The sequence below is a fragment of the Coenobita brevimanus genome, chromosome 23 (genome assembly GCF_032717465.1).
Source record: "Coenobita brevimanus isolate Jiangsu-jjx chromosome 23, ASM3271746v2, whole genome shotgun sequence".
Classification (NCBI taxonomy): Eukaryota; Metazoa; Arthropoda; class Malacostraca; order Decapoda; family Coenobitidae; genus Coenobita; species Coenobita brevimanus.
Window position 1 is genome coordinate 72,362,914 of NC_136976.1, and position 13,521 is coordinate 72,376,434.

Sequence of the window (13,521 nt, forward strand, 5' to 3'; positions counted from 1 at the left end):
TACCTAGTCCCAGGCCCCTATGCTCCAGATGGGGCAATAAAGGGATGGGATGATAAGCAGATATATACAGGTATGTATGTATGTATGTATATATATATATATATATATATATATATTGGTGGTGGGTTAGTAGTGCCCCACCTCATAAAAAGAACTAACTAAACAAGCGAATAAAGTGCCTCAGACCAGGATGGACCATATGCTGACGACTAAGGAACGGACAAAGGACATTCTTAGTGTGGGGATGTGGAATGTGAGAGAAGTAAATGATGAAATGAAAGAGAGAGAGATTGTGCAGGTGCTTGAGGACGCAAGAGTGGATATATGTGGATTGACTAATGGAAAAGTGAAAGAGTGAGAGAATGGGAATACGGTTTAGGAATATGTGCAAGAGTTAATGAGAATGAGAGGGCAAGAGAGGGAGTATGTCTGATGATAAGCAAGAAGTGGAAGAAGAATATAAGAGAGTATGGAACAGTGGGTGCAAGGATTGTATGGGTAAGGATAAAAGTAGACATACAAGCATGGGCATTTGTGTGTGCGTATGCGCCGACAGAGGACCGAGTGGCAAGAGTGAAAGATGAGTTTTGGGCAAGTGTAGAAGCATGTATGGACAAGTTTGAGAGCAGTGAGAGAGTGTTTTTGATTGGTGACATGAATGGCAAGTCGGGAATGTACGAGTGGATGGAGTGGTTGGTCAGTGGGGTGTGCCAGCTGAAGTAGATGGGAATGGTAGTGCTTTGTTGGACATCTGTGCTGGTTAGGGGTTAGCAATAGCTAACACCTACTTCCGGCATAAGATGATCCACAGGTATACATGGAGGGTTATGAAGAGCATGGATGGTGAACTTGTCGAACGAAAGGCAATGATAGACTATATGCGTGTGGATGAGCGAATGAGAAGACATGTGGTGGATGCAATAGCGTGGAGAGGGTGGGGGAATGGAATCTCGGACCGTCACTTAGTGATGGCCAAGGTAAGGCTGCAAAGAAAATGGTTGAAGAGACGAAAGGGAAGACAGGAGGAAACGGCTCATGTGAGAAGAGTGGAGAAATTGAAAGACAGTGAGAGAATGGCAGAGTATAAGAGCATAGTGGATGAAAGATTTGGAAGGTATGAGTTAGAGCAGATGGAACGGGTGGAAGACGTATGTAAGATATTCATGGAAGAGATAGGTGCAGCGTGTGAGGTGGTTTGTGGAGTGAGGAGGAGATGCAGGGGTATGCAAGGGACAGCATGGTGGAATGATGAGGTGAAACGAGCTGTGGAACAAAAGAAGAAGGCATATAGTGAATGGCTAGTGAGTAGAAGTATAGGAGAAGATGAGAGAGAGAAGAGAGAGGTATATGTGAGAAGGAGAAGGGAGGTGAAGAGATTGGTGATGGAGAGTAAGAAGAAAGTGGATGAAGAGTTTGGGAGGGATCTGAGTGTGAAATGGAGGGAGAGTAAGAAATTGTTTTGGAAGGAGGTAAAGAAAGTAAGGCTGTGTGAAAGGGGTAATAGTAGGGGAGTGAAAGATAGGAATAATAGATTGTTGGTGGAGAAGAGAGAGAAATTGAGGATATGGAAGGAGCACTTTGAGGATTTTTTGAATGTAGAGAGTGAGAGCAGTGCGAGTATAAGTGGCTGGGGAATGGCTGGGAGAAGGAGAGATGAGAGGAGGGAGGAAGAGATCAGTAGGGCGGAAATAGTCGAAGCAATGAAGAAGATCAAGATGGGAAAGGCCCCAGGAACTGATGGAGTGTGTGGTGAAATGCTGAGGTATGGGGGTGAGATTGTAGTGGAGTGGATAGGGAAGTTGTGTAGATTGGCTTGGGAAGAGGGAAGGGTTCCGCAGGATTGGAAATCAGGTATAATTGTTCCTTTATACAAAGGAAAATGGGAGAGAGAAGTATGTGGTAACCATAGGGGTATTTGTCTTCTTAGTGTGACTGGAAAAATATATGGTAGAATACTCATTGATAGGGTCAGGCATATAACAGAGGAGCTAGTTGGAGAAGATCAAGGGGGATTTAGGAAGGGAAAATGGTGTGTAGATCAGATATTTGTTCTAAGATGTTTAGTGGAGAAGTATCTAGAGAAGGGAAGGAAAGTGTATGCTGCCTTCATGGACTTGGAGAAAGCTTATGACAGAATAGACAGACAAGGTATGTGGAAGGTATTGAAACTATATGGAGTGGAGGAAATTGTTGAGTGCTGTGAAGAGTATGTACGAAGGAGCTAGGGCTATGGTGCGAGTGGATGGTGAGCCGAGTGAGTTCTTTGATCTCAGTCTGGGACTGAAACAGAGTTGTGTGATGTCTCCATGGCTGTTTAATATATACATGGATGGGGTTGTAAAGGAGATGCAAGGTAGGGCAGTGGATGTGGGGCTGGCTCTAATGAATGAGGGTGAAATTTGGAAGATTCTGGTGTTGTTGTTTGCTGATGATACAGTATTGTTGAGTGAAGATGAATGGGAGTTACAAGGTTTGGTGAATGAATTTGGGAGAGTGTGTAGGAAGAGGAATCTGAAAGTTAATGTAAACAAGAGTAAAGTTATGGTGTTTGAGAGGAATGAAGTCACAGAATGCATGGTGAGGTTGGATGGGGAGGATATGGAGACTGTGAGTACATTCAAGTACTTGGGTAGTGTGATGAGTAAAGATGGAACTTTTGGGGATGAAGTGCTTGAAAGGGTACAGCAGAGAAGGAAGGGTGTTGGTTCACTGAAAGCAGTGATGAGAAATAGGGAGGTGAGTATGGAAGTTAAGAAGTCACTCCATGATAGTATTGTGATCCCTACCCTGACGCATGGAAGCAAGGCATGGACCCTGCAAGAGGGGAACAAGTCAAGAGTGATAGCAGTGGAAATGAGCTACTTGAGAGGAGCATGTGGAGTGACATGGAGGGACAGGTTGACGAATGAAGTGAAAGGACATTGTGGGGTGGATGTGGCTGAGAAGATTAGGAGAAATACACTGAGGTGGTTTGGGCATGTGTAGAGAATGGAGAATGAAAGACTGACTAAGAGGGTGTATGTAGGTGAGGTGGAGGGAGGGAGAGGGAGGGGTAGACCGAGGATGAGGTGGAGGGATGGAGTTGAGAGGTATATGAGGGAGGGGGAAGTGAGTTGGGGGAAGGGTAGGGTAGTCAAATGGTGGGTGACAGAGCGACTTGGAGGCGTTTTGTCTGTGGCCACCCTTTGCGGGATTAGGGCGTCGGGCTATATATATATATACACATCCATCATCCAATCCTACGTTGCCCCATGGGGAGCATAGGAGCCCGGGGCTAGGTAGTTGGTCCTGACATTTAAGATGAGAGTGACCAACCTCACTCATCCCTGAGTGGCATTACGTGAGCAATAAACCCCAACCACCCCTTGGATATAAACCTTCACCGGCTCAATCCGACTGGAGCGCAATAATTACCCACTAAACAACCAGGTGCCAAAATTTGGTTATATGGTTACCACCCAGCATAGTAAATGGTTTCCTGGTGTACAGGAAACCATTTGGCTTGTCACTCAGTGTAGAGTCACCCACAGGTAGAAGGAAGAGGAAAGAATGAAGGAAAGAAAGACAAGAGAGTGTAAAGTCACCCATAGGCAGAAAGAAGAGGAAAGAATGAAGGAAGGAAAGAGAGAAGAGGATGGAAGGAAAGAAGGATGGAGGAGAGGAAAGGGCAGACACCCGAGAGCTACACTACATCGAATGAGTGGATGGTTAGCGCCCCCACCTACCACACACACACACACACATATATATATATATATATATATATATAAAAGGAAAGTACTGTACTTTATCATATAAAAACATCAATGGACAGAAAGGATTAATATGTCAGGTTCAAATCAGGCTTTCCACCCAGCCAGAGCTTATATACTGTATATATATATATATATATATATATATTTTAATGTGATTTGGTAAATTTTCTGAGCACACTGAAAAACAGTGTCAAGCTAATGTAACAATCTAACCAAGATTTTTTTTAATGTGTAACAAACAATGTTCAGATGCAGGAGCTATTGTAATTTACAACACATCTTAACTTGCAATACCTGAAAATATGGTCACTACAGTCCACTAAAATACATGCAATTTGGCTTATCCGTTATGCTTAATAATATTCTTATTACACATACGAAGTATTGTACTCACAAATTTCCATTACCCAAAAATATGTACTATCCAATACTGAAGCAACTTGTATACAAAACACCTTTCTTTGATTTAAAAAAAAGAAGTCAATCATACTCCAAACACCAAATAATTCCTGCCAAAAGTCAACCCCTTCAATTCAGAGATGTATTTAGTTTATTCTTGCTGTTTCCAGAAAATCTTATTCAACTTGGGAAAGGCCTCTTGTAGTGAAGGAGTTTATTAGTGCTACTGCATATTTAACCTCTCCAGCTGAAAAAGCCTATTGCAAGCAGAATAAAACAACCAGGAAATGGCAAGACTATAATGAAAAATACATAATTAAATTGAAACCCTCATAAACTAACTGATATTACTGTTACACACTGAAACATACAGTACACAAACTTTTGGGTAGGTCCACTAGACAATACACTCTGAAGGACTGAAGTACCAGACCACCAGTAGAACTGTACCCCAAGTAACGTGCCATGCACAATCAAACCAGGTGCTTTCACTAAGTACATTTCTCATCTGAGGTGTGAGCCATGGGCTGTAATGAACTATGGTTTGCTTACAGTGATATGGCTGCAACAATCAAACAGCACATAAGGGAACTGCAACAGAAAACAGGCTGTACTGTATATTCCCATACTTATGCCTGCAGGAGTTGTGCAATCCATTGAGTGCTGTGTACTGTACAAATGTTATCAACAAATACAGACTTGTTTTTATTGCAATGCTTCCATAATGCCTCGTGTTATAAGAACAGTTCATGTGGTTGCAATTTGGGGGCCCCATTTCTAGAAGTGATTTGTTCATTATTTAATTATATACAGCACTTACCAAATTATGAGTTCATACTTTAAATGATATAGAGGGCCTACCAAAGAAATAAAAAAACAAAATGAGCACCAGTCTTATATTAAAATACTGTAATGTACTGCTATATATGGTATACAGCACTTTTCTCAACAAACAGGATGCTTAGGATACTTCAGCAGCAGCAAACCTACATGCATTTTTTGGGAGCATTTAATATGGCCTAGAAAGTTGAATTCACTGATTCAAACTCACCAAGGGACAAAATGCCTGAATCAATCAGCTGTGCAGCATTTACGGAGTTCACTGGGGGTTAATACATTTAACACTTATATGAAACTTCACTGCTTTTCTATTCTTCACAGGCATTAACATGGGGCCTATACGTGTAACGATGTGCAACATGAGCGGAGCAGCTGCAACATCCATCCCGGAGCCAAACCTCCTCATATTTCCCTACAACTCACCATGAGAAGGACCTTGGTCCAGCCCTGGTGAGGCACTGACTACCACAAAGGGGTGCCAGATCCCTGCAGTGAATACAGTGTATTACACTGTATCTCTAAGATGACCCTACTGAAACTGTTGCTTACCTCTGGTCAATGGATCTGCCAGACCACTCAAACCAGGATTAAGCAACAACAACTGTTCTAAAAAAGCAATCTCTTATTGCATTAAATGCTCCAAAGAACTGTTAATAGACCATTCTGGCCAGATATGTGAATAGAAGCATACAAAACAAGATAATGGGACCGGTAGTGCAAAGTGAGGCACTCTGATTTAATTTGGATAATAAATCAGAATTAATGAAAATGTTGCATGAATTACTCGTATTTCACATTCACATGGACAAAATTTGACATCAGTGCTGCATCATTTGGGTGAAAACCCTGGATTTGGCCCAATCTTGACACTGTGACTAAAAACTGTATACTGTACTGTATTGTAAACAAATACCATGCACTGAAGGTTGCACACAAACTGTCAACCGCCTATGGTGTATCATGCGCTACAAATTTGCAAAGGATGATGCACTATACATGGTGATCATCATGATCATGGTTCTGATGATGATAATTATGTTCCAATTAATAATCAATTCATGTGGATGGCAGATATTGTGGTGTACAGGAACAGTCACAGAAGCATTGCTAAGTATATCCATCTTATTTACAGATAAGATATACAAGGCTGAAACGTTATGGGGGGGGGGGAAGCTAAACACCTTGAACTGGGTGATGTATTTTATTTAATTAGTCTTGTTCCATCCATAAGATTTTATTCACTGTATGGAAGGTCTCTCTTACTTTAAAGGATTGATGAAGGCTACATCTACCATCTCCAGGTCAGAAAGTCTCTCCTAAGTGAATAGAATTATCTGGATATTACAAGTACAAATCAAACATTAAATCACAGTACTGATGGCGTACATTTGTATACTTGAACCACATAAGCAACAGTCCGATTACTGGTGCAGTTCAGTAATGTCAAGATGCTGTTTAACTGTGCAAAAGAGTAACATGGCTGAGTTTTGTACGTTTCATAATGAAATTAGCACCTGGGATGGCATGGAAGAGCATACAGCCACAGAGCTCCACCAAAACTAATGTGCTCCACTCTCAGTAAATAAGGTACAACATATAATCTCCAAACACACCAAGTAATTCACATTTCCCTTTACTGAAGCCAATGCAGGAGTGTGATTAACAAGCTCCAGTCACTTATGGTCAGGTATAATTAACAAAACCAGTATTAGAATGGGTAGAGGTATTTATGATTCCTTTTGCTGTATGCAAACTTCAAAAGGTCTGGGATACATCTGGAACATGTGTGGCTAACTTGCTACTCACATAATCCTATATTGGCAGCCATAATCTACTTGAAGAGAAGAAATCTCCTCCCAGTTTTTCTTAGCAGACAATACCCTGACTCCTGCGAGATAAAGAAGTCACACAACACGCAGCCACAGTTGTGGCAAGATTAGGTAAGAAGCTGCATCAGCCCCAACGAGTTTGTGGAAGGCTTGGTAACTCTGATCTTTATGCAGCACTTTATCTATTTACAGGTACAATAAATCATTCAGTAAGTTGTCAAAGCATGTCATTCATTTGAATTATAGACAATGCATCTTTACATTTCTACCCCCAGATAGAAAAAGCTCCATCAGACTTACTTGGGAAATCAATCTCCTCCTTCCCTTGGGTTAGCAGGTAACCTCCTTCAAAAGCAGCACTACATGTATCAAAATTACTCATGCCATTCACAATGATTACTGTAGTAACACCATTATTCTCTTACCTTGATGCCCCCACCCTAACCCTGAGCAAACCTCTCTTTCTCTCACATCAAGCGTCATCACCGTACAGGGAGTTTTCCAAAATGGAGGCTATCTTGTCTTGCATGGACGTGCTCGGGAGGAACATCAAATTACCACTCAGTCCACCACAATCCCCAACTTCATCCATGCTATCCTGAGCGAGGCAAGTGTTGGACCCACTGAGGTCACATTCCACCCAATGTGAGGTGGTGTGTGTGTCGGGTTCCAGAGGTGTCGAGGGGTCACATGGCACACACTCATAACAGTACAACCATTTGAAGGCAATTTTGAGAAACAACAAACATTACAAGGCCAAAGACAGGGTGACATGGAAGCAATCTGTTTACGGACAACTCTTCTAGGATTAAGGCATCTGGCTACAAATAGACAGACAGGGCCAAATTGGAGACTAATAACATGAGCACGTTTAAGATGAATAAAAAGCTTTTGAGGAAAGTTTGAGACCATTAACAAGCATTTGGGTGCAATTTGGGATAAGTTACAAGCATTCAGGAACAATTTTGAGACATATATCAAGCACCTGGGGGCAATTTTGACATACCCCTTTGGAGACAATTTTGAGACTAATAACAAGCATTTGAGGGCAGTTTTGTAACTAATAACAAGCATTAGGGCATATTTGTGACTAATAACAAACATCACATTATGCCAGATCCGTGGCAAATACCGAATACAGTACAGTACAAGTAAAGTTACGATTAACAATGTACTGACACCTTGAATCTCGGTGACAACCTCCTTTTAAATTTATTCTTGCTGCCACCAGTCAACTGCACCGAACTTCAGAAAGATCTCTCACGATGAAGGAGTTTATTATGGCCATATACATATATATAACACCTCAAGTTTGGTAAGTCGATCCAAAGCTGAATAAAAATGTCCAGATATGGCAAGAGCAAAATGAAAGACATCTCTGGACTGAACACTTACACATCTAAAATTTTACAGGACACCATTTAACAACAGGTTATAACTACATATGGATTATGGTACCAGTAGCACCATCAACTAGAAAACACTAAATTATCACAAGGTACAGACAACTCCAGAAATCACTGTCAGATGGTAAGAACTTCAAAATATTTACTGAAAATCATCTACTAAAATGCTAAGAACTTCAGAATATCATACAAATAATTATGACCTTTCTTTGGTACAAGTCACAGGATCAAAAACCGGTGCCATATATACATATATGTGAATGTCTCTAGATCTGGTGCCAAAAGTGATAAGGTGGCAGCTTTCATTACATGTACCTTTATAGGAGCAATCTTCTACCAAAGAACTCATACAGTCAGGTCTCACTACACATCTGTTCGTATGTGACAATTTGCTATAATGATGAACAATAAATTGGACCCACTTTCAGAATAACAATGGCAAAATGATCGTGAATTTGTTAAAACAATGCCTCCCAGACAGGTCTGGACCAAGACAGCCAGCTAATGTGATCATCAGTCTTTTGTTCCATTTTGTGCATGAAAGGCCATTGAAACACCATTATTATCACCAACTAACAGTGCAAGTGCGTAACAAATATAGTACAGTGTGTGATATTAAGTGAAATGAAATGAAGTGAAGTGGTGTGTGTGTGTGTGTGTGTGTGTGTGTGTGTGTGTAATTCACTGGGTTGGTCAGGATCACATGATGGTTGCGATCATCAGCATTTTACCCTCCCGGAAGAGAGCTGACAGCTCATATAATCCAATCTAAGGGCAAAGCCTTGACCTTCACACATGCACACACCCATCCTCTTGCTCAAGGAGGACAGTGACCACCCACTTCATCAGTGAAACTTTTCACATCCTGAGCAAGGCGCGAACCCCCATCTTAGCAGATGCTAGGTGAAAGCATTACCACTGAGCTGGCAAACATTTTTTTCTTGTGTGTGTGCGTGTGTCTGTGTGTGTGTGAAATACTGAAACCTATGACCAGGAAACAGTGTCTCCCACAGTCACGATGCTTCCCAGTTAGCTCACTGAGTCAAGATGGCTGCCCAGTGTTTACATTTGCTGTAATCGTCTGCCTTTCCTTCCACTCTGTGTGAAAGGCCATTAAAACACCACTGCTATCGCCAAATAACAGTGCAAGTGAATAACAATGCAGTGTGCGATATTAAATGAAATGAGAACTTTCTGTGTGTGAAATCCTAAAACTTGTGACTTGGATATCATGCCAGACTAGGATGCTACCCACTGTGGAAAGTGTTGTGCTAATGAGGGCACAAAAAGGAAGCCTAAAAGCCTTTTTTTTTTTCTTATAATGTTGTCATAGGCCCCCCTCCCTCTATCCTCAATGAACCCATGTTGACCTCATTATACAATAAATCGCTATGCGATGGTTCACTTGACATACCCCCATCACACTGCAAGACCTGACTGTACAATACATTTCATACCTTTGTCAATACAAAACACCTCGAATTGGGTGACAAATTCTAGCCTTATTCTCTCTACCTCCATATGGTTATACTCGACTATGGAATGTTATGTCTAGTAGTGAAGGCATTAATAGAAGCTTTAACTAATCCCTCCTTTTTTAAATATCTTTACCTAGATGACCAAAACTGTCTAATGATAGCAAGAAAACAACATATGACTCATCCAAAGTCTTAAAAATATTATACCAAATTCCAAAATGGTTTAGTGGTCTGAATGCTCCCATTGGTTAGATGACCTTGCAAATGTTAGATCCCCAAGAGGTGGCTAGGATTTTTTATCATGTCTTGCCACCAAGGGAAGTAGGCTGGTCATCAACCCTTAAACATACAGTACCGTACTGGACTACAGCGCCTGACCTCTGGCCTCTGAACCTTGAAAGAGTTAAATGGAAGTGACAATAGCTGTTAAACCACATAAAAGGGAATGGAGGAGTGTGTCCTTGTGTGTGCCCCTCATCATCTCTGGAAGCATGAGTGCACCTTGTGGCAGTGGTGCTTGTAATAATAAATGCACTTATCTGGTATACCGGTATAAGGCAACATGCACATCACCTCGTCTAGGCGCAGCTAGTAAGTATATCTGTGTTATATATACCTGAATAAGCTGCAGCCTCCTTCTGTACATGCCTCATTCTTTCAACTTAACTTTAACTAGCTAATAACCAAAGATTTTTAAAAACTGTCAAAAAAAGTAAAAGAAAAAATAAAAACTGAACTAAAAGTAGGTGACCAAAACAGGTAAACTAATAAGCTAATAAAAGGACTATCTAAGCTTGTGAGAATTCACAATAAGATGTCCTATGAAAAGCTGTGTGCATATTCATGTTTCAATATAAACGAACAGCTGTATTTTACATGTGAACACTGATTTTCAATTTGAAACACAGTATGTTGTTTTCTAAGTGGCTCTGGAGATTTCACAACACATCTTCCTTTGCAATTTATTTTACACACCTTAATATCCTCTTTTACATTACTTCTGCAAACTACCATAGGTCAATATTAACCCCCTCACGCCGGTTCACATGTGAGGATGTGATCGAAATGCACCAGTTCACGTCAGACGACGTTTTCATATTTTGTGTGCATGTTTCAATTTAAAAGTGAGCAAAACTCACTGAGAGTGGTGTAGCGGCTCTCTCATGCGCCTGAAGGTGCAGGGAAAGGCTAGCTAGGACAGACGTGGGGCGTGGGGCATGGGGCATGCGGCGGATGGGAGGGAGGGTGGGTGGAGGGTCTGGAGGGGTAGAGTACATGTGTACTGACTGCAGTCAATTACCCACGCACTAGTGGAGATATACACCAGCAAAGAGTAAGTGCAGCTACCGCAAATTGACTTAGGACCTCCCCCCACAAGGTATTAAAAAACACAGAAATAATAGTGTATCACAATGTTTGTTCATGAAAAGCCATTCATTAATATGAAATCATGTTTCCCTTGTTTTTCAGGACCAGTTGGATGTATTTTGGCATGGAATCACTTAGATCTCTAAAGTAATCTAAGGACATTTCTTTGCACCAAACATTTGTCAGTTCAGTCTTGAGGTTGTCCAGACTGGGTGTCTTCTTCTCTGCCATGATTTTCTTCATCTTTGCCCAGCAGTTTTCTATCGGATTTGGATCCGGACTGTTGTCAGGGAAGTCGAGGACCTCAATCCAATTATCCTGAAGCCATTTTGTCACCTTTCTTGACTTGTGACATGGAGCTGAATCATGCATGAAAAAGTTATACCCATGAATAGCAAAAAAGTTTAACAAATGGTCATTCAGCACTTGAATGTACCGGCCACCATTCATCATTAGGCTCTTAGGAAGAAAGTAGAGACCTCCCCTTCCCATTTCACCTGAGAAACACCCCCATACCATTACAGTCAGCACCATGTAAGGAGGGTCATATTGACCACAGGAGGCAATGAACCTTGGCAGAAAGCACCTGGAACACTTGAAATGTGCTTTCATTGGAAAACATAACTTTTCCCCACTCATCCAATATCCAGTGTGCATACTTCATGGCAAACTGAATGCGTTGCTTCTTCATGCGGTCAGTGAGGTGAGGTTTCTTGGCTGTGGTGCGGCTTGGCAAACCCAGCTCCTTCTGCAAACGATGTTGGATTATTCGAATTGAGACGTCTTGTAACAGCTGGGGATGCATTCTCTTCAATTCTGCTGCAGTCAGATAGGGATTCTTGATTACTTCCCTCTTCAGAAGTGTACCTGTACCTATGGAAGTCGCCCTCTTCGTTCCACTGCCATGCTTTTGCTCTGGTACGACATCAGGTGGCAGGTCGTATGCTGCAGCAAGAATCTTCACGACGGTCGACTTTGCGCATCCAGTATGTTCACAAATCGTGTTGACAGGGACATTATCCCGCCTCCATGCAATGATACGGACCCTCTCATCTAGGAAAATAACAGGGCAAAGAGTAATGCATATGAAAAAAGAGGGAGGTGCAAGCTCAGAGCAACGTTAACATATACTCCCACTCTCACTTCTGGGCAAGCATTGACATGCTGAATGTTTCACCACCTCCCGCCAACACCAGAGGAGTTGCCAGTTACTTCTTCCCAAAAAATATTCACTTGGTAGAGGTGGAAACACAGAGTAAAGACAGACAACTCTCCCATAGCAATTCTGTGTGTAGGTCCTAAGTCAATTTGCGGTGGGTGTACATGCTTTTTTTTGTGTTTGTATCACTTGTGACTGATTTGTAAGATTTTTTTTTTTTTTTAAATCCAAATTATGAAAATAGGCTCAGTTGTGGGAAGGGGATAGGGTACAGCGAGCCCAGCATCCAGGGGTTAAAATGACAAACAGCATAAAAGAGAATATTGAGGAGTAATATGAAAAATTACAGTTACAGAAGTGGTGCTACAAAGCCTCCTAAGCCATTCAGAATAAAACGGTCCAATATAATTTTCTAACCTCAGCCAATCACTGAGTTCAGGAAATGAATGAAAGGGGCAGATCATGAAGACTATGTTCCCAATCCTACCAGCAAGAACAGGGAAGATTATGTTCTTGTTTTTACCAATCTCTCCAGTTAAGTTTATACCATTATCCCTACCAACTAAATATTTTTAATAAGATACTGTTCTGTTTCAGTTTACTTCCCCTCCCCCACAATCAGCAGAATGTCAATTCCCCTGGAATTAGACTGAATTTCAAAGCCCATTCACCCCATGACAAAAGTACAACAGATCACAATAACCAGAAGACTTTCCACTTCAGTACACCAACATTTTTTTCAGCTCACATTTGCCAACTCCAGATAATTTAATTCAACTCAGGAAAGATATCTCATACTGAAGAGGTTGTGAACCGTTCCTGAGACACTTCATAGCCAAAACAATTTCTTTCTTCTAAATCGTCACCTTTTCCTTGCAGTGTATATTATTTGCCAACAATGCAGTATCACATCGACAATTTCACATACCTGAACTCCACAAAAACTTCAGAACTCAAAACAAATGAAAAGACATGTGAGATTAACCATTCTGAGGTATGCACAACTGTGTCACTGCTTTTTCATATTCTACTATAGCCTATTCCAAACCATCTGACTGAACTTTTTTAGGGCCATATTTTAGGTGGTAGGACAGGTTTCACAGAACTTCTTTTTCTTTGCTGATTCACTTGCATTTTTAAATGTTAATATTCTCTTGTATATTACTTAAGCCGTTTTAATACACATTATTTGTACCCATGTTATACTAAAGGATATTAAGGTGCAAGATACAACATAAACTGCTGCAAATGTGGTCCCACAAAATCTTCAAAGCCACTTAAAAGAAA

The 13,521-nt window shown here is 41.2% G+C and overlaps 1 protein-coding gene across 6 annotated transcripts in view; it reads right to left on the reverse strand.

Moving 5' to 3' along the window:
- Window positions 1-13,521, reverse strand: part of alph (protein phosphatase alphabet) — a 54,901-nt gene that overhangs the window by 10,707 nt on the left and 30,673 nt on the right. For 3 of the 6 annotated variants that reach the window (XM_080267356.1, XM_080267360.1, XM_080267357.1), the window contains one exon: window positions 6,277-7,421. The exons of 2 other annotated variants lie outside the window; for them this stretch is intronic. In XM_080267356.1, the coding sequence (XP_080123482.1) occupies window positions 7,296-7,421 (126 nt within the window). In that variant the 3' untranslated portion in view covers window positions 6,277-7,295. Of the gene's footprint in view, window positions 1-6,276; window positions 7,422-13,521 lie in introns of those variants that run through there. One more of the 6 variants, XM_080267358.1, reaches the window with a different exon arrangement.